The following is a 21,573-nucleotide window of genomic DNA, read 5'->3' on the forward strand; positions in this document are numbered from 1 at the left end:
AAGGAGGCACTAGAGCTCGTGGTGGGGCAGGTGTGCTTCCTCTTCACCATCACTAGGGCTTCTGGCTGCACAGGATGGCACTGGCACTGCAGATAGCAGCCATGCCCAGATCAGGGCGGTATCTGTTCTTGCAAATCACGTGCCAGATGCTGCTGAGCTTAGTCCACATGTATGAGTTGGCTGGCTTTCACTGACTGGATCTCCACTTCATGACCGCCATGACACCCTTGACATTGGCCGCCGGCTCCACACCCATGGTTTTGCATTGGATCAGTCTGTTGTAGCAGAACGAGTTGCGGGTCTTCAGGTTATTGGGTTCTGTGCTGTACCTCTGCTTATTCCCCCCCCTTTTTTTTTATTTAAGATTTTATTTATTTATTTATTTGAGAGGTAGAGTTACAGACAGTAAGAGGTAGAAAGAACCATCCACTTGTTCACTCTCCAAATGGCTGCAACAGCTGGAGCTGCGCTGATTCAAAGCCAGGAGCCAAGAGCTTCTTCCAGATCTCCCACGCAGGTACAGGGGCCCAAGCACCTGGACCATCTTCTACTGCTTTCCCAGGCCATAGCTGAGATCTGGATCAGAAGAGGAGCAGCCGAGACTTGATGCCCTTACGGGATGCCGACACTGTAGGCCAGGGCTTTAACTCACTATAACAAAGTGCCAGCCCCTGCTTGTTCCTCTTGATCAGGAAGCTGGAGCAGTTGCACACGATCAGCCACTGTAGGTGTGCGGACATGGTGGTGCCCGCTTTTCATGCCAGTGTTGCAGGAGATGGAAAGAGCTATTCTTATTTTACTTTCACGTCTATCTGCTAGCCCACTTCCCAAATACCTGCAACACTCAGGGTGGAGCCAGGCTAGAGTCAGGATCCCAGAAGTCAATCCAGGTCTCCCACGTAGAAGGGTCTTCCTTTTCCGTTGGTTCACTCCCCAAATGGCCGCTACGGCCGGCGCCCCGCGCCGATCTGAAGCCAGGAGCCAGGTGTTTCCTCCTGGTCTCCCATGCAGGTGCAGGGCCCAAGCACTTGGGCCATCCTCCACTGCCTTCCTGGGCCACAGCAGAGAGCTGGACTGGAAGAGGAGCAGCCGGGACTACAACCCGGCGCCCGTGTGGGATGCTTGCACCGCAGGCAGAGGATTAGCCTAGTGTGCCACGGTGCTGGCACGTGTTTAACATCTTTTACCATCAGGGAAATACAGATCAAAACTACAGTGAGATACTAATTTATCACCCATTGGATGGCTGTAATAAAATATAGGGTCAATAAGCATGTGGAAAAAATTGGGGCCCTCATACATTCCATTATGGATGGAAAAATGGTAGAGTCATGGAAAACATTGGAATTACCATATGAGTGAGAGCCCATAATTCCTCTGTAGGCATGTACCCAAAGGAAATATATCCATACCAAAACTTGTTCGCAGATGTTCATGGCATCATTATTCGTAATAGTCGGGGTGGGGGGGGGTGCCCAAGAGTGCAGCTACTGATTAATGGGTAAACTATGATATGTCTACTTGATGAAATAATTTGACAATCAAAAGGAATGAAAAATCAGTATATGCTGCAGAGCAGATGAACCTTAAAAACATGTTAATTGAATGAGAGCAGATACAAAGTTTACATGTTATAATGACATTTATATGAAATATCTGGAATAGGCAAATCTATAATGACAAAGTAGATGAGTAGTTGCATAGAGCTGTGAAAGAGGAAGGTAGAGATGAAAAATGATTGCAGATTGACATAGGGTTTTCCTTTGGGGGAGATGAAAATATTGCAGAATTAATTTGCTGGTTGTGGCATAAATGTATATACTAAAAAACATTATCTTGCATGCATTATGTGAGTGAATTGTGTCTCAAAGCTGTTTAAAGAGTAAGTATCTGTGAGGTTGCCAAGCATATACCTTAAACATGGAATTTCTATTGGGGGTAACAAATATATATCCTGGGTAAGCATTTAAGTCTGTATTGTATCTTTGCTAGTGTGAAAAAAGTGACTAAATTATCAACTCTTTTCAGAAAGGAGAAGATGAGTATGCCAATGTTGATGCCATTGTTGTATCAGTGGGTGTTGATGAAGAAATTGTTTATGCCAAGTCAACTGCCTTGCAGGTGAGAGAGGTTTACAATCATTTTTACCCTTTAAGGTCACTGAATTATTTATTGCACTGTTTGCTATATTAAAAATCCAATTTCCCCATCTACCACGTATGTTTCAGGGACTTAATGGTTACCATATTGGATAGAGCAGATACAGTATTTTAATCATGTATGAAGTACAGTTGGGTTTAGTACTAATTTAGGACATAAGAAAAAAAGTGTGTAAATTAGGATAGACTAACTTCTCATAACAGAAAAACCTAAACAATGGGTTAAATATGTACTTTCTGTAGCCTCTAGAGATGCAGGTTTTACCTATGTCTCTGCTCGGTTAGCATAGAGGAGAGCCCTCGGGCTCATTGTACAAAATGGCTGCTTATGCACCATCTGCATTTCAAGCAAAAAGGTGGAGAAAGGGAAAGAAATGAGAGACCTCTTTTCCTTTTTTAAGAAGACTTGCTTGAAGTCCCACAAAATACTTCCCCTTTTAACTTAAGAGCCAGAATTGAATCTATGGCTATACTTTGATGAGAAGTAGAGTCCTTCTGTTGTGCAATGTGAGTAAACTAGAATGCCAGGTCTTGAGAGAAAAGAGAAATGCATAATTGGCGCACAACCAGTAATCTTTGAAGAGTTGAAAGACACAATTCTCTTAGGTGCTCTTCTGTCCTTTGTTTTACACATTTTATATTAAACTGAAGATCTTCTACATAAATTGTCCAGATTATTGTGGTATATTTCCAGCATATAAAAACAGATAAAATAATGTGCCCGTTATCGAGTTCTAATAGTCAACCCCTGACCTAACTCATTTCACTTGTATCCACATCCAAGCTCAACTACCCCAGGTTATTTTGATGTTAAACCCCAAATATTTTATTTTTTATCTATATACGTCCATTAGGTTTTTTAATCTGCAAATACTATTATCTTTTCCCATAGACATGGCTCTTCGGTTATGAACTAACTGATACTATCATGGTCTTCTGTGATGACAAAATCATCTTTATGGCCAGCAAGAAAAAAGTGGAGTTCTTGAAACAGATTGCCAACACTAAGGGCAATGAGAATGCTAATGGAGCCCCTGCCATCACACTGCTAATACGAGAAAAGGTCAGAACTAATAAGGAATGTGTCGTAAATGTGAAAGAATGTTTGAAAATAATGAATAGAACTGCATTAGAGGAATTTAAAAAGAATGCAAGAGTAAAGTAGTAGCTGACGGTGGTTATTAATACAGTGTTCTGTGTTATCTTCATTGTTAAGAAGAGTTCAACCACTCTGTCGATTCTGCAGGAAAACAAGCCAGCTGTAGAATCTGGTGGACACTATCTCTCCATTCTCAGAGTTACTAAGTTTTCATCTCAATACCTTAATTAGAACAAATAAGTTTAAGTATCTTTAAGGAAACCTAGACATCCCCTATCAGATATGTACTTTTTTATCATGCCGCTTGCCTAACAGAAGGGTTTTTTCTCAGAATATTGCTTACCTCTGTGTCTGTGTTTAACTCTGTCTGAAGAAAAAGAATAGTCTTATCAACATATTTGATACTTTCCCTTAAGTATATTAAATTATCCATGGAACAGGCATTTGGTCTGGCAGTTAAGACACTGGTTGGATACCTGCCTCCCACTTTGGGGTACTTGGGTTCAGTCTGCAGCTCCAGTTCCAGTTCCCACTCCTGATTAGAGCTTCCTGCTGATGTGAGCCATGGGAGGCAGCAGTGATGGTTCAAGCAGTTGAATTCCTGCCACCCACATGGGAAACCCAGACTGAGTTTCCTGGCTTCTGGCTTTGGGACTTTGGGAGAGTAAACTAGCTCTCTCTCCATATTTCTCTGTGTGAATTCCTGCCTCTCAAATAAGTAAATAAATTTTAAAAACATAAATCCAAAGAAATTTTGTGTTAACTTTTCCCCTAAAGTATTATGTGTGTATTAGAGGAAAATTTACTCTTTCCAAAGTTTAGAATATACCTCTCTGCTTATTCTCTACTAGTTAGAACTTGAATGTGTAATTCTGAAGCTAACAGACCACCTTTCTTCCCTGTGGCTTATAGAATGAAAGTAATAAGAGCAGCTTTGACAAAATGATAGAAGCCATTAAGGAAAGCAAGAATGGCAAGAAGATTGGAGTGTTCAGCAAAGACAAATTCCCTGGAGAGTTCATGAAGAGCTGGAATGACTGCCTCAACAAAGAGGGCTTTGACAAAGTAAGAGTACTAGTGAGGTCAGCGTTGAGAAGATAGAAGTGTGACAGGTTTTCACAACAGATAGTGTAGCACATTGGCGGGGCGGGGGGTGTTTATTTGCCACATTCCCATTTTTTATCCCCTTTGGCTGAGTGCCAGTTTTACCTTTCCCTCAAGAGATAGAGCTTTCAAGAGATGGTTCAGCCGCTTCAGAGTTAGAACTGGGGGGGAAAAGTCTCTTGACCAAAAAAATTTTGTTTTTTGTTTTTCCATATCTTCTGCTTATCTTTCTTCTTCATCCTTTATGAAAACCTCTAGATGGGGAAATTTATATTTTAGGTAGTACATTAACTTAATGGCTTTGAGAACATATACTGTGATCTGGTGAAGATAGTATTTAAACTTCCTGTAAACTACTGGCTAATGTTTTGCTAAATAACCAGATACCATCACTGTTCATGTAGAGAGAGACACATTTCTTTACACAGTTGTGCATTTGTATGTGAGAAACTCTCATCCCTTTGACTGCAGATAGATATCAGTGCAGTTGTGGCATATACCATTGCTGTAAAGGAGGATGGGGAGCTCAACCTCATGAAAAAAGCAGCCAGCATCACCTCTGAGGTCTTCAACAAATTCTTCAAGGAAAGAGTCATGGAAATAGTTGATGCAGATGAGGTAAATGGAGAGGGGAAGGTCTTTTTACTGTCTTAATGATGCAGTAATAAGTGCCTACTTTGTCAACCTCCTTTGAAATTAGACATTGACTAAGTTACTAATGTTAGTGGATGCTGATTGTATGCTCTCTTTGACAATAACTATAACTTGTTCTAGGGTTTCTTAAGGTTATGCATTATTTTACTTGAGAATTCCTGGAATCCCTGTGAATTATACATAGTGTTCTCCAAATATGCTTTTGATATATAATAATATATTATCTGGTGAATAAACCATTATATATCATCCTGGATGATAGCAGGGTGTATATTGTCTTCAAATTATGACATCCAAACACCCACCACCCCTCCTCTAAGTATTATTTCTGAACATTCTTGCAGAAAGTTCGACACAGCAAACTGGCTGAGTCTGTGGAAAAGGCCATTGAAGAGAAAAAGTACTTAGCTGGGGCAGATCCTTCTACTGTGGAAATGTGTTACCCTCCTATTATTCAGAGTGGTGGCAACTATAATCTCAAGTTTAGTGTGGTGAGGTAAGAATGAGAATTTTAGCCAGCATTTTGACGTTTTACCTATATTCACTTTGACGTACTCTAGAATTCAGAAAGGTAGGAGAGAGACCAAACATTAGTCTGCCTTTTGTATTTTCTTGTCTTTTTTCTACGCATATGTCTCTCTTATTGCACAAATGTGTTCCCTTGGCACTTGGTTATAAGCATTTGTTCAAATTATTAAAAATGCTAGAAAAAAAACATTAAAATGTTAATAGATAGACCATCATGTAATTTGTCTTTTAAGTTTAAACAATACTGGAAAGAATCCTAATCCTCTTTGAGTCTGAAGAGACTTTAGCCCACAGTTCACAAAGGACAAGTGGATAAGTATATCCTTTGCATTTTTAGAACATACTATTTACTTTCTCAATGATTTTTTAATTGATTAGTTTTTTTAAAGGGTTTATTTATTTGAAAGGCAGAGTTACAGAGAGGCAGAAGCAGCGAGGGGGAGAGAGGGAGGGAGTGCCTTGCATCCATTGCTCACTCCTCCAATGGCCGCAACGGCTGGAGCTAGGCTGATCTGAAACCAGGAGCCAGGAGTCTTGCATGTGGATGCAGGGGCCCAAGTACTCAGACCATCTTCCACTGTTTTCCCAGGCCATATCAGAGAGCTGGATCAGAAGTGGAGCAGCTGAACTCGAATAGGTGCCCTTATGGGATGCTGGCCCTGCAGGTGGCAGCCTTACCAGATATGCCGCAGCACCGGCCCCAATTATTTAATTGAAAGACAGCGAGAAAGAGATCTTCATCTGCTGATTCACTCCCCAAACTGCCACAACAGCCAGGGATAGTGAGTTCTAAGTCATTAGTCAAGAACTCCATCTGGGTCTTTCATCTGCTGCCTTCCCAGGAACATTAGAAGGAAGCTGGATCAGAAGCAAGAGTAGCTGAGACTCAAGCCAGCATTCTGAAAGGGAATGTCTGTGTTGCATGCCCCCCATGCTACAAGGCTGGCACCTCACTGAGTTTTTATTCTAAAAATTTTAGTCACTGATTTTGTTCTAGAGCCTTTAACTGGTTTGTTTATTAAAGTTTTTATTCAGATACAGCTTTAGGATATAGCAGGGAAAAGTTATGTTTACAGATTTTATGTGCTGGTGATACTAAAGATTTTGCTAGTTTTGGTAAGAAATACTTTTTTCCTTTGGTCTCTAGTGACAAGAATCATATGCATTTTGGGGCCATCACTTGTGCCATGGGTATTCGCTTCAAATCTTACTGCTCCAACCTTGTTCGCACCTTGATGGTTGACCCTTCTCAGGAAGTTCAAGATAATTACAACTTTTTACTCCAGCTTCAAGAGGAGCTGCTAAAGGAATTAAGACATGGTGAGGTGCTTTAGAAAAGAAGGTTTGGAAAACATGTAACAAAAGCTTCATTAGTGTATATGTGAGTTTGTATCACTGAGGCTGTTGTACTAAAATCAGACTTCACTGACCTTGAATCATCATAGCATTTAGTGTTCAAATCTACTTTTCTTTAATGCATGAGTGGTCATTGTGGTTTGTATTTATATTTTCAGAAGTCTCTCTTACTTGTTTGACTTCTTTGTCCAAATCTTCATAAAATATCTTGGTGTTATTATTATTCTTTAGAAAGCTTGAGGACTAGTGTCTTACCAATGGCATGTATATTAATCCTACATCAAGTGTGAGAATAGAACAAGTACCAACCCTGCTAAGCAAGCAAATAACTACCTCAAAAGAAAGCAGAATGTCTGATTTCTCCATTGCTTGGACTCTTGCACTTCCTGTTGGCTAAGTGGAACTTTAAAAATTATTCCCTTTAAACTATTTCACAAGTCCACCAATGTTGCCCAGAGCTTCTAGACACCATTTCTCCACGTTGCTTTTTAAAAATCCTGTTGGGAATCATGACCATAACTTATTTAATGAGAGTAAAGAACCCTCTGGGGCCACCATATCTAAAATACTCTAGCTTGGTATATCCATTCACAACCTCAACCCTAAAAAGTTAAAGGCTAGAGTGTTCCTAATAGTAATTTACCCATTTATCAAAGAACAGAACAGTCCCACCTCAGGGGCCTATTTTTCAAATAATATAATAGCTTTAATGTGACACCTGTTATCAAATAGTAAGATTACTTCACTGATACCAGCTAGTGTTCTGCAGTCCCCCTGGTTCTTTGATTCTCAGTGTAATTAAAAATGACTAGGTGAATGTTTTTTTTCCTTCGAATTTGTACTTAAAAACCCAAATGCTACAGGGCCTTTTGGGTTTTTTCCTCTCTTGGAAGCCCACCTCCATGCTGCTGTGGCTGGAGGTCTTTGACTTTAATAAATCTTTGTAAAACTTTAAAAAAAAAAAAAAAAAAAAAAAAAAAAAAAAAAAAAACAGATGTATTGTTCCTAAAAATAGAACTTAGAAATTTATAGTCCCTATCACCACTGACACTGCATTCCTTACTTCACCCACGTTGAGAAACAGTGCTTTAGGGCATTTGATAGAGGGGAAAATACTAAAAATTTTTTTCTCTAAAAAATTAATGTCCTATTTCTGTCTTGTTAGGTGTGAAGATATGTGACGTGTATAATGCTGTCATGGACGTGGTTAAAAAGCAGAAACCAGAGTTGCTAAACAAAATTACCAAAAACCTAGGGTAAGCTGTGAAATGCGTTATCACCAAGTTGGTTTTCATGACTGACAGTGATCTATAGTCTTATACGAGTTGAATGATTGAGACAACATTTAGGGAGTGTTAGACTTAACCATTTGCCAAACACATGATGCTATCAAGGAAAGTGAGAAGGATTCAGGTATTTCTAGGTGTATAGGGTAGAAAGTTTTTTAGACTACTGTAGTATTCTAGCCAGTAGGTGTTCTTGGACCAAATTTCAAATGTTAGGAAAAAATTACATGTTATATTTCTTCTCTTGGGATATCAGCTTACATTTTACAAATTGCATACTCTGAGATGTCCTAATGTTTGAACTTAATTAATTTTTTTTTTACGCTTTATTTAATCCAATGTTCCTCAGATATATTTGGCCATTGAACACCTGGAAATACTTATTCATGTGTTGCAGAACAAAAGACATTTAGAGGCCAGCGCTGCTGCTCACTAGGCTAATCCTCCACCTGTGGCACCGGCACACCGGGTTCTAGTCCCGGTTGGGGTGCCGGCTCTGTCCTGGTTGCCTCTCTTCCAGTCCAGCTCTTTGCTGTGGCCCGGGAGTGCAGTGGAGGATGGCCCAAGTGCTTGGGCCCTGCACCCGCATGGGAGACCAGGAGGAAGCACCTGGCTCCTGGTTTCAGATCAGCGCAGTGCGCCGGCCGTAGCAGCCATTTGGGGGGTGAACCAAAGGAAAGGAAGATCTTTCTCTCTATCTCTCTCTCTCTGTCTAAATCTGCCTGTCCAAAAAAAGAAAAAAAAAAAAAGACATTTGGGAACAAAAGCACTAGGCAGTCTCCTTAGAGGTTGAGCTTCTCTGATGCAGAGAGTAATATATTATACCAAGTCTAAACATGGGTAAATAAGCTAAAATAAAAAACTTTTTTTTCAAAGTTTTATTTATTTGACCAAGATCTCCCATTCGCTAGTTCATTCCCCAGATGCCTGCAGTAGCTGAGGCTGGGCCAAGGCTAAAGGTGGGAACCAGAAACATAATCCAGTTACTTGTGCTGTCACCACTGCCATGTGTGATCTACACTGGCAGGAAGTTGGAGTCTGGATCCAGAGCCAGGAATTGAACCCAGATATTCCACCATGGGGCATGGGTGTCTTAACCACTAGAGTAAATGCTCGCTCCCAAGAAGGCTTTCTATAATTAATGTTACACAAGTTACTTAGTCAGGAAATTATTTTCAAAATGGATTTATACATCATACTTAAAAGCTGAAGACTATCTTTGAATCTTCTTTAATAGATCAACAGATGCAAATCACCTTAGCATATTTGCCTATTATCTTAAAAATTAAAATGAATATACTTGATTCATTTTAAGAGGTCTTTTAGCCTATTGCTCACTTTTCTTCTTGTTCCATTTTAGATTTGGAATGGGAATTGAATTTCGTGAAGGTTCTCTAGTAATCAATAGTAAAAATCAGTACAAACTGAAAAAAGGTAAGTTTTACATGCATCCAAAAGGAAAATACATTTTTTAATAATTTTCCATTAGGTTTATCTACTTTTTTGTGTAAGTGTTACACCTCTCCATCTTTTTACAGCTGCAGACTGATCCCTGTTTTACTGTTTCAGGAATGGTTTTCAGCATCAATTTGGGATTCTCAGACCTGACTAATAAGGAGGGAAAGAAACCAGAAGAGAAAACCTATGCTCTGTTCATTGGTGATACAGTACTTGTTGATGAGGTATGTACTGCCTCTGAAACCTTGACTGTTGATGAACTGACTTTGAAGCACATTTTGGACCTTACGGGTGTTTTCATTTCATTGTTGAATGCTACCCAAGAGGAAAAGTCCTTGTAGCTCAGCTGGGATAAAGATAGTATATAGGGACTGATTTAAACCAAGCTGCTTGAACCTTGATAATGATGTCAGGAATTAGTTCTCATAGTGGAACTGATTTCCTGTGTTTTTTTCAGTGACAGCTTCATGGCACTGCATTTCACAATAGCCTGTAAATCATCACTTCAATTGAGTGATTTTTAGGATATTCAGAGTTCAATAAAATCTAATCTTAGAACATTTTGACCACCTCAGAAAGAAGCTCTGAGCCCACCAGTCATCGCTCCCCATTTCCTTCTCTTTCCCCTAAGTTTTCCAGGCCTACACAATGGCCAAACTACTTTTGTTCTTGAAAGGTTCGCTTATTCTGGGTACTTCATGAAATTCAGTCATACAGTGTATTGTTTTTCATTTCTTACTACTTTCACTTGGCAGAAACTGGCTTTTTTTGGACAGGCAGAGTGGACAGTGAGAGAGAGAGAAAGAGAGAAAGGTCTTCCTTTTGCTGTTGGTTCACCCTCCAGCGGCCGGCGCATTGCGCTGATCCGAAAGCAGGAGCCAGGTGCTTCTCCTGGTCTCCCATGCGGGTGCAGGGCCCAAGCACCTGGGCCATCCTCCACTGCACTCCCGGACCACAGCAGAGAGCTGGCTTGGAAGAGGTGCAACCGGGACAGAATCCGGCACCCCGACCAGGACTAGAACCCGGTGTGCCGGCGCTACAAGGTGGAGGATTAGCCTATTGAGCCACGGCGCCGGCCAGAAACTGGCTTTTTTTTTTTTTTTTTTTTTTTTTTTTTTGACAGGCAGAGTGGACAGTGAGAGAGAGAGACAGAGAGAAAGGTCTTTCTTTGCCGTTGGTTCACCCTCCAATGGCCGCCGTGGCCGGCGCGCTGAGGCCGGCGCACCGCGCTGATCCGATGGCAGGAGCCAGGTACTTCTCCTGGTCTCCCATGGGGTGCAGGGCCCAAGCACTTGGGCCATCCTCCACTGCACTCCCTGGCCACAGCAGAGAGCTGGCCTGGAAGAGGGGCAACCGGGACAGAATCCGGCGCCCCGACTGGGACTAGAACCCGGTGTGCCGGCGCCACAAGGCGGAGGATTAGCCTAGTGAGCTGTGGCGCCGGCCTGAAACTGGCTTTTAATAATAATGATAACAAATATTTCAGCTTCTACTGGAAGCCAGGCACTAGTAAACATTAGTTCATTGTATCTTTATCCAATGTGGTACTCTATGGGATTTTTGCTTTCTTTTTTTGTTTGTTTGTTTGTTTGATTTGTTTATTCAAACTTCAGAGTGATAGATCTTTCATCCCCTGATTTACTCCCCAAATGACCAAATAGTCAGTTATAGGACATAGAAAAACCAAGAGACAGGACCTCCATCCTGGTGTCACATAGGTAGTAGTGGCCCAAGTACTTGGGCCATCTTATGCTGCCTTCCCAGACACACTAGTAGGAAGCTGGATCAGAAGCAGAATAGCTGGGACTCCGATTGGTACTTCAGGATGTGTGCTGGAATTCCAAGTGGTGGCTTAACCTGCTGTACCACACACAGCCCCCCATGATTCACCTTCTTATTATCCCTTATACAAACAAACTGAAGGCACAGTTTAGGTAATCTGCCAAATGTCACACAGCTTGAAAGTAAGGTAAACTTCAAATAAATCCTGTCATCCTTTTATTACCTTTTATTAAAAAAAAATTTTTTTTTTTTTTGAGAGGCAGAATTACAGTCAGGGAGAGACAGAGGTCTTTGCTGGTTCACTCCCCAAATGGTAGCAGGGTCTAAGCACTTGGGCCATCTTTTGCTTTCCCAAGCCAGTAGCTGGATCAGAAGTGGAGCAGGGGCCGGCACTGTGGTGTACCAGGTGAAGCAACCACCTACTTTGTCGGAATCCCATATGGACGCCAGTCATGTCCAGCTGCCCCACTTCCTGTCCAGCTCTTTGCTATGGCCTGGGAAAGCAGTGGAAGATGGCCCAGGTGCTTGGGCCCCTGCACCCTCATGGGAGACCTGAAAGAAGCTCCTTGCTCTTGGCTTCAGATCAGCGCATCTCCAGCCATTGCGGCCATCTGGGGAGTGAACCAGCGGATAGAAGACCACTCTCTCTCTGCCTCTCCTTCTCACTTTGTGTAACTCTGACTTTCAAATAAAAAATAATTTTTTTTTCTTTTTTGTTTTTTATTTTTTGTCATAATCACTTTTCTCATCTGTGTGGGGTTGTTTTTTTTTTTTTTTAAAGATTTATTGATTTATTTGAAAGTCAGACTTACACAGAGAGGAGAGGCAGAAACAGAGAGAGAGGTCTTCCATCCGCTGCTTTCCCAGGCCATAGCAGAGAGCTGCATCAGCAGAGCAGCCGGGACTCGAACCAGTGACTATATGGGATGCCAGCACTGCAGGTGGTGGCTTGTATCTACTACGCCAGGAGCACTGGCTCCTAAAAAATAAATCTTTTAACAAAAAAAGAAGAAGATACGGAGCAGCCAGGACTCAAACCAGCACCCATATACAATGCCAGTAACACAGATGGAAGCCTAACCTACTATGCCACAGCACTGGCCCCCAAGTCCTGTAGTCTTTTTTTTTTTTTTTTTTTTTTTTTTTTTGACAGGCAGAGTTAGACAGAGAGAAAGGTCTTCTTTTTTTCCGTTGGTTCACCCCACAAATAGCTGCTGCGGCTGGCACGCTGCACCGATCAGGAGCCAGGTGCTTCCTTCTGGTCTCCCATGTGGATGCAGGGCCCAAGCGCTTGGGCCATCCTCCACTGCCCTTCCGGGCCACAACAGAGAGCTGGACTGGAAGAGGAGCAACCGGGACTAGAACCCGGAGTGCCGGCGCCACAGGCAGAGGATTAGCCAAGTGAGCCGTGGCACCGGCCGTCCTGTAGTCTTAAACCATTGCCTCAATGTTACCCTCTAAGTTATGGTTTCTAAATATTTACTTATTGTTTGAAAGAGTTACCAAGAAAAAAGGAGAGATAGAGGAATAAAGATCTTCTATCCACTGGTTCATTCCCCAAATGGCCACAATGTTCAGGGCTAGGCCAGGTCAAAGCTAGGAACTAGGTCTCCCACATGGTTGCAGGAGCCCAAGCATTTGAGCCATCCTCTGCCATTTTCCCAGGCACATTGGACTTGAACTGGGATACTGACACCATGGACAACACTTAGCTCTCTCTACCACAACACTGGCCCCTAAGCTATAGTTTCTAGTGAGGGGTTGGGAGAATAAAAAATTTATTCATTGTCAAAGATTTTAATATATATTTGGATTCAAAGTAATGCTCAATATACATTAGGTTAGAAAATGAAAGTGCTTAATTTAAATCAGATGTCTCAATGCCTTTTTTCCCTAGGATGGCCCAGCCACCGTTCTTACTTCTGTGAAGAAGAAAGTGAAGAATGTGGGGATTTTTCTGAAGGTAGGAAGAAACAAATGAATGGTATAGGAATTTCCATACAATGAAGAAGTTAAACAACACTAGACTATAAAAAGTAAGGTTGATTTTTTTTTTTTTAATGACTTTTTCCCTAGAATGAAGATGAGGAAGAGGAGGAGGAGGAGAAGGATGAGGCAGAGGACCTTTTAGGAAGGGGTTCTCGAGCAGCATTACTTACAGAAAGAACACGAGTGAGTTTACAACTTTAAGTTACATTGAGATTGTATCATGATTCACATGTTCTGATAACGTGAGTTTTTTCTTCATTAGAATGAGATGACGGCTGAGGAGAAGCGAAGAGCACATCAAAAAGAACTGGCAGCACAACTCAATGAAGAAGCAAAGAGGCGATTGACTGAGCAGAAGGGAGAACAGCAGATTCAGAAGTAAGAATTTACGGTGGGCATTGAGAGTACATTAGGGTTATGTGTAACTGCAGAAATTTCACGGTTTTTTGTTTTTGTTTTTGTATTTTTTATCCTACTCCAGAGCTCGCAAATCTAATGTGTCCTATAAAAACCCATCTTTGATGCCTAAGGAACCTCATATTCGGGAAATGAAGATCTACATTGATAAGAAATATGAGACTGTAATAATGCCAGTATTTGGCATTGCCACACCTTTTCACATTGCCACAATCAAGGTACTAGCATTGCAAAGTATTTCATTCAGACAACTTCATAAAATATTAATTATGCTTGCCATAAATGATCTGTCTGATTCATCTCTCTCCCTTTCTGTAGCTACACTCCACCCTTCTCACTCTACTGACTTTTTCTCTCCCTTAATCTCCTACTGTCATTCTCTTTCCTCTTCCAGTTTTCATTTGTAGAAAACCAGTCTAGAAACAATTTACCCATCTTCCTTTGAACTTTAAACATTATTGAATTGTAGATGTGTAAATGGCATTAGAAAATGAACTTTTGTGTTTCTTTTGGAAAACATTTGGTCATTTTAAACATTAAGCTAAAGATATATATATTTGTTAGTTTTCAATTAAGGTTACAGCCCAATCTTGTAACTCTGATTTAATTAGCACATCCCTATAGCTGCTGATCTTGATCTAGGAAAGAAACCTGTTTTATTTTGTGTTTTTCCTTTCTTTGAACAGAATATAAGTATGTCTGTGGAAGGAGATTATACCTACTTGCGAATCAACTTTTATTGCCCAGGCAGCGCTCTGGGCAGAAATGAGGGCAACATCTTTCCTAACCCTGAAGCTACCTTTGTCAAAGAAATGTGAGTCTTCAGGAAGACAACTGTCCCCAGACCCCTGCTGGCTGGAGCGGTCCTCTCAGAAACATTTCATCCTCTGTGCTGCCTCCTCCTTACCTAATGAGCAGCTGAGCCTCTCAGTGGCCCTTGTTTGGGATTGCTTTGGCTGATGGAGTATTTTGAGGATAGACTCTTAATTTAGAATCATCATGAAAATTTTTTATATTTACTACACATAATTTATAGTAGAGTCCTCAAATAGAAAAATGTATACTACATTGGATTCTATTCCTTCATGGTGTGGAATAGGATAATTTGGGAATGTTGTACCAGATTTGAACAGTAAATTAGTCATTTATGATACTTTCCATTTAAGAGAGCAAAAAGGGAGATTTTCTTTATTTCAGCTCTCCAGGCAGTTCTCTCACCATTCAGTGGTATATGTTTCTCTTAAGAGACACTAAGCCAGTTACAAAGTATAGTAATGGGTACAGGTCACCTGGCCTGATAAGCTTGTGTTACCCCTTTTCTACAGTACATATCGAGCTTCAAATATGAAGGCACCCGGAGAACAGACAGTACCAGCATTGAATCTTCAGAACGCTTTCCGAATTATAAAAGAAGTACAGAAGCGTTATAAGACTCGAGAAGCAGAAGAGAAAGAGAAGGAGGTGAACCTGAACACAGAGCACCTTTGTACAAAGGGACATGTGTATTTTGGGGGACATGTAAAGCTTCATGAAGATTCACGTGAATTTCCTTTCTGCCTAGGGCATAGTGAAACAAGACTCACTGGTGATCAATCTAAACCGGAGTAATCCCAAACTAAAAGATCTGTACATTCGCCCAAACATTGCCCAGAAAAGGATGCAAGGCTCACTGGAGGCCCATGTCAATGGTATGAATGGTTTTTCATGTGCCTGGGCTTTGCCTCTGGGGGCTCGTATGTAGGAGTAAGGTTAAATTATCTAATCTGATGAGGAGGTGCTGGAAGATTCTATGTAAATTGCTATCTGGCCAGAAAAAAGTTGTTGGCATTTCCACTGACCCTGTTCAAAATAGCTACGATACGAAGGAGGGGCCGGTGCTGTGGCATAGCAAGTAAAGCCGCTGCCTGCAGTGCCGGCATCCCATATGCTCCACTTCCCATCCAGCTCTCTGCTGTGGCCTGGAAAAGCAGTAGAAGATGGGCCAAGTCCTTGGTCCCCTGCACCCACCTGGGAAACCCGAAGAAACTCGTCTCCTGGCTTCAGACTGGCTCACTCCGGCCATGGTAGCCACTTGGGGAGTGAACCAGTGGATGGAAGACACCTCTCTCTCTGCCTCTGCCTCTCTAACTCAGCCTTTCAAATAAATCTTAAAAAAAAAAAAAAAAAGATAGGAAGGAGCCTTTTGGTTTGACCTAATGACACTGCTCAGTCCTTAGTTTCTTCATTCTTTTCCTCAGGTTTCCGCTTCACATCTGTTCGAGGAGACAAAGTGGATATTCTGTACAATAATATCAAACATGCATTGTTCCAGCCCTGTGATGGAGAAATGATTATTGTTTTGCACTTTCACCTCAAGGTTAATACCTTTCTACTTAAGTGGTTTTGAGCTCTAGTACAAGCTACCCAGTTTTCTCAGCTTCTTACCTGTAAAATAGTAATGAAAACCATTACTTTAACACTTAAGATCATTAGCTCATTAATTCCCAGGTTTTCAATTCTAATATTTCAACAATGTGATACTTATTTCAGAGTTACTGTAATGGCATATTTATTGCTTAGTTGAGAAGTCCTTATAAGTGTTCTGTTATAGGATGATGTGACATAATGGTTAAGAATTGAATAAAATGTTTATATAAAAAGCCAACAGTGTGAGGCATCTAGAAGTTGCTAAATATGTGGTTTCTTTGGTGTGATAGATACATAATGATTACCAAAACATATAAACTCTTCTCCAAATTCTCTTTTCATGTTTTCCTTTTTGTGTAAGACCTCTGTGGTGTTGAGTGGTGTAAGTCTTCTGACTTCTTGTCTTTTCTGATTTATACCATCAGAATGCCATCATGTTTGGGAAGAAGCGACACACAGATGTGCAGTTCTACACAGAAGTGGGAGAGATCACCACAGACCTGGGGAAACATCAGCATATGCATGACCGAGATGACCTCTATGCTGAGCAGGTCTGTAAAATTTAGTATTATGTTTATAGTGTAGTGAGTTAGGATGAGGTACAAATCTGAGCTCAGGAATTGTATTTTATTTATTTGTTCTTAAAGATTTATTTACTTATTTGAAAGGCAGAGTTACAGAGAAGCAGAGGCAGAGAGAAGTCTTTCATCTGCTGGTTCACTCCCCAAATGATTGCAGTGGCCAGAGCTGGGCCGGTCCAAAACCAGGAACCAGGAGCTTCCTCCTGGTCTCCCACACAGGTGCAGGGAGGGGCTCAAGGACTTGGGCCTTCTTCTATTGCTTTCCCAGGCCATTGCAGAGAACTAGATTGGAAGTGGGGCAGCCAGGATTCAATCCAGCACTGCAGGTGGCAGCTTTACCCACTATGCCACAGCACCAGCCCCAGGAATTGTATTTTATAAACAGCCCTGAATTTGTACAGAAGATTCATATATATGATGAGATCATACAATTCAGTGGCCTAAGTGTAAGTCTTATGTAGTTTGGTGTTGCAGTTAAGCCACAGTGTGCAACGCTGGGATCCCTATGGATGCCACTTCAAGTCCTGGCTGCTCCACTTCTGATCCAGCTACCTACTAATGTACCTGGAAGAGCAGCAGAAGATGGCCCAAATGCTTGGGCCCCTGCACCCATGTGGGAGACCCAAATGAATCCCCTGGCTTCGGCCTGAGTCAGTCCTGACGGTTGCAGTCATTTGGAGAGTGAATCAGTGGATGGAAGATTTCTCTCTCTCTCTCTCTCTAACTCTGACTTCCAAATAAATAAATCTTTAAAAATAAAAAAATAAAAAGACTTATTAGGTTGTTGACTCAGCTCTAAAGTTAGTGGTATAGTGACTTTAAATAATGTGCGCATATGAATATTATGGGGGAATCAGAATACAAAAGCGCTTCAAACTTTCTGAGGTGAGGTAACATTAACAAGAAACACAATGGCTACTGTTAATATTTTTTTCTTTTACAGATGGAACGAGAAATGAGGCACAAACTGAAAACAGCTTTTAAAAATTTCATTGAGAAAGTAGAGGCTCTAACAAAGGAGGAACTGGAATTTGAAGTGCCTTTTAGAGACTTGGGGTAACATATCTCATCTTCTTCCTGGACTAGTTTTTCACTAGTCTGTCTTTTTATTCTTCCTTTAATAGTAATGTAACATCTCCTGTCATTTATCTTTTTCCTGTGACTAATCTTTAAGACACCCACATCCCTTAGAAAATGTTTAAAGGTTTGAGTGAATGGCTAAGACTAAGAGCCACCCTCTGGAGATGATTCCCCATGAGAAAGCATGCGGGAACCTAGTCTGGAATGGCAAGAAGAAAGAAATTGGTCTTGTGATGAACCAAGTTGATCACAAGAGTTTTCTTATTTTATTTCAGATTTAATGGAGCTCCTTATCGGAGTACCTGCCTCCTTCAGCCCACTAGCAGTGCGCTGGTAAATGCTACAGAATGGGTGAGCATTTCATACCTTCTTTTCCTAAGAAACTTGTTAGAGAAAAGAAAGCAGGAGTGTAGGTATTTGGTCCTAATTATTTGTAAGTCATACTGCTTTAGGCTTTCGAAAAAAAACCCTCATAAACAGTTTAGTTTTGCTTTGTGTGGTGATTCTGATCCTAAAAGTATTTGAAGACTGATACTTTGGAGGAAATATTTATGTAAGAATGATCCTTTTCTTCCCTGACAGCCCCCTTTTGTGGTGACATTGGATGAAGTGGAGTTGATCCACTTTGAACGGGTCCAGTTTCATTTGAAGAACTTTGATATGGTAATTGTCTATAAGGATTATAGCAAGAAAGTGACAATGATCAATGCCATTCCTGTAGCCTCTCTGGATCCCATCAAGGAATGGTTGAAGTAAGTAAATCTTCCAGCAGTCTCCCCTCTATCCCATGAACTGTCTATTACAGGATTTTAATGTGGTGTGTTATACATGAAGTCTACTGATGGCGAACAGGGTAAGGGATACAGGGGACAGACATTGTGGTACTGCGGGTTAAGCTGCTCCTTGGGACACCGTATCCCATATCAGAGTGCAGTTCAAGTCCTGTTTACTCTGTGCTTTTGATCTGGTTTCCTGCTAAGTGCCTGGGAGGCAGCAGACGATGGCCCAAGTGCTTGGGCTCCTGCCACCCACTTGGTTCCTGGCTCCTGACTTTGTCCTGTTGTGGCATGCACTTGGGAAGTGAACTAGTGTATGGAAAATCTCTCTCTACCTGTCACTCGGCCTTTTAATTAAAGAGGGAAAAATTACTGATGTGCTTAAGGTGAGACTGCCTTTGGGTTGTTATAGACCAGGACTTGAAAATCTGAGATGTGTTAGACATGAGACTACTTACTTTACCTGAATACCCAAAGATACTTTATGGATACTTACACAAAGGAAATCAGAATCTAAGGTCTTTCGTTTACAAAACACAGGTGGCATATTTTTTACTAGTTATCTGCTTTTACTGAAGGTTAGGAAAGAGCTGTTTTGTTTTTGATATCCATGTACTCATGGATATAGCAGAAACCAATAAACAGATGTGACCCCTAGGTATATAAGGTAATGTTTTGAATAAACCATATATAGTTTAGCCTGCCATTCCCCATCATCTGGGAGTGTGAAAGGCTGTAATTGTAAATCTTAAAAGAAATTGATTGAGATCTTAGAAGTAAATTGTGAGGAAAAATAGAAATGTATACTTTAAGTACTGTCTTTTTTTTTTTCCCATTTTTATTTATTTACTTTTCAATAGTTTAAATCCTTGAGGGGTACAGCATCACACGGATTTTGTGTCCAATGGCCTTCGCAGGAAGGTTGCTTCGGAATTTGGCACGAACCATGCCACTGTTTCCGTGAGCACGAGTTACCTTTCCCCAGATTACTCTGGTTTTGTTAGGTTTGCCGCCAGGAGTCACTGTGTTGTTCTTTGCTTTGTACACATAAGCACACCTCTTGCCCAAGTAGAATTCAGTTTCATCCCGAGCATAAACACCTTCAATTTTAAGCAGTGCCGTGTGTTCCCTTTGGTTCCGGAGACCTCGCTTATAGCCAGCAAAAATGGCCTTGCACCACAGTCTTCCAGACATAGCTGCCTTCTAGAAGTCCTGCTCCCTGCAGGCCTCCACAGGCTCCAAGATGGCGGAAAGAGCTAAGTACTGTCTTAAGAAATATATGCAGGTAGTTTACACAGGATCACAAATACTGGGTCTATGAAGTGTTAATCAGAATTGGTACAATTTACATGTAATTAAATGTATCAATTTATGATACAATGAGTTAACAAATGTGTACGGTCTAATATCCAGCATCACAATCAGGAGTGTTCCCATCACTGCAAAAGTTCCTTATAATAGTCCTCTTCCTTCAATCCCATTGCTGGTTTCTGTCACCACATATTTTCCTCTCCTAAAATTTTACATAAATGGAATTATGCAGTATATGATCTTTTGGATTTGCATCCCTCTAAAAATAATGCTTTTGAAATTTGCCTAAGATGTGTGCGTTAGTACTGCATTCCTTCTTACTTGATGGTATTTTTTTTGTATGGGTATTATTTACCCATTCTCCAGTTAACAAATATTTATTTGGGTTGTTCTACCTGAAGGCTATTATAACTTGCTGTTTAAGCGATAGTGCAGGTTTTTGTGTGAAGATATGATCTCATTTCTCTTGAAGAATGGCTTCACATTGGGATTGTTAGGTCATACGGTTATGTGTTTATGTGTTTATGTTTAAAGAAAAAACTGGCCAAATCATTTTTCACAGTGGCTGGAAAATCATCAGTGTGTAAGTTGCAGTTGCTCCACATCCTCACCACCAGTTAGTGGTGTTAGTTGTTTTAATATTAGCTGTTGTAATGGGTGTTAGAGTGCTATCACATTGTGGTTTTACTTTCCATTTCTGTGATGACATGATGTTGAGTATCTTCATATGTATATGTTCCATCCTATACCTTCTTTGATGGAGTATTCATATTTCTTGCCCATTTTTTAAGATTTATTTATTTATTTGAAAGGCAGAGTTACAGAGAGGCAGAGAGAGAGAAAGAGGTTTTCCATCTGCTGGTTCACTCCCTAGATGGCTGCAACAGCCAGAGCTGTGTTGATACGAGGCCAGGAGCCAGGAGCTTCTTTCAGGTCTCCCAAGCGAGTGCAGGGGCCAAAGGACTTGGCCATCTTCTACTGCTTTCGCAGGCCATAGCAGAGAGCTGGATCAGAAGTGGAGCTGCCGGGACTTGAACTGGCACCCATTTGGGATGCCGGCACTGCAGACGGTGGCTTAACCTGCTATGCCACAGCACCAGCCCCTCTTGCCCATTTTTAAGATCAGATTGCTTTTCTTATTACTGATTCATACAAATTATTTTGGCTGGATGTGGGGAGCAATCCGGACTGGACTAAGTTACTGGAATTAAGACTTATTCTATGCATCTGCTCTCCCACAATATGGCGCTGGGAGAGAAGTAAACAGCTTCCGCACAGCTGCCTCCAGTTCAACTAATAAACTGTAGGACTTGCTCCTGATTGGAGAGCAGCGTACTCGGCGTGTGGGCAGCCGAGTTAGGATTGGCGGAGGAGGACTATAAAGGAGGAGAGAGACGGCATGCACCAGGAACATCTATGGGGAACATCTAGCTGAAGGAACACCTGTGCAGCCCCCGAGAGAGCCGGCCGGCGGTGTGCCGCTCCCCTGCGGAAGTGGGGAAAGCGGCCAGGGGGAACTGCCCTTCCACGGAGGTGGAAGGGATAGTAGCCAACCCGGGAAGAACCAGCAGCAAACCCGGGGAGGGC

At 41.5% G+C, this 21,573-nt stretch overlaps 2 protein-coding genes across 2 annotated transcripts in view; one reads left to right on the plus strand and one right to left on the minus strand.

Annotated features, from left to right (window-relative positions):
• Positions 1-21,573, plus strand: part of SUPT16H (SPT16 homolog, facilitates chromatin remodeling subunit) — a 49,298-nt gene that overhangs the window by 11,691 nt on the left and 16,034 nt on the right. The window contains exons 2-22 of the mRNA XM_002718048.6: positions 2,029-2,121; positions 3,052-3,222; positions 4,171-4,323; positions 4,834-4,980; positions 5,361-5,512; positions 6,692-6,864; positions 8,066-8,156; positions 9,547-9,620; positions 9,756-9,868; positions 13,324-13,389; positions 13,503-13,598; positions 13,678-13,793; positions 13,897-14,050; positions 14,519-14,646; positions 15,158-15,293; positions 15,394-15,520; positions 16,070-16,188; positions 16,664-16,789; positions 17,763-17,875; positions 18,175-18,250; positions 18,482-18,651. Coding sequence (XP_002718094.1) covers positions 2,029-2,121; positions 3,052-3,222; positions 4,171-4,323; positions 4,834-4,980; positions 5,361-5,512; positions 6,692-6,864; positions 8,066-8,156; positions 9,547-9,620; positions 9,756-9,868; positions 13,324-13,389; positions 13,503-13,598; positions 13,678-13,793; positions 13,897-14,050; positions 14,519-14,646; positions 15,158-15,293; positions 15,394-15,520; positions 16,070-16,188; positions 16,664-16,789; positions 17,763-17,875; positions 18,175-18,250; positions 18,482-18,651 — 2,594 coding nt within the window. The remainder of the gene's footprint in view (positions 1-2,028; positions 2,122-3,051; positions 3,223-4,170; positions 4,324-4,833; positions 4,981-5,360; positions 5,513-6,691; positions 6,865-8,065; positions 8,157-9,546; positions 9,621-9,755; positions 9,869-13,323; positions 13,390-13,502; positions 13,599-13,677; positions 13,794-13,896; positions 14,051-14,518; positions 14,647-15,157; positions 15,294-15,393; positions 15,521-16,069; positions 16,189-16,663; positions 16,790-17,762; positions 17,876-18,174; positions 18,251-18,481; positions 18,652-21,573) is intronic.
• On the minus strand, positions 19,533-19,955 carry LOC100353295 (large ribosomal subunit protein eL33-like). The gene has a single exon (XM_051822630.3). The coding sequence runs from the start codon at positions 19,867-19,869 to the stop codon at positions 19,537-19,539; it is 333 nt and encodes a 110-aa protein (XP_051678590.1). The 5' UTR covers positions 19,870-19,955; the 3' UTR covers positions 19,533-19,536.

The sequence above is a fragment of the Oryctolagus cuniculus genome, chromosome 12 (assembly GCF_051225735.1).
Source record: "Oryctolagus cuniculus isolate XC-2025 breed Fujian yellow rabbit chromosome 12, ASM5122573v1, whole genome shotgun sequence".
NCBI classification, from domain to species: Eukaryota; Metazoa; Chordata; class Mammalia; order Lagomorpha; family Leporidae; genus Oryctolagus; species Oryctolagus cuniculus.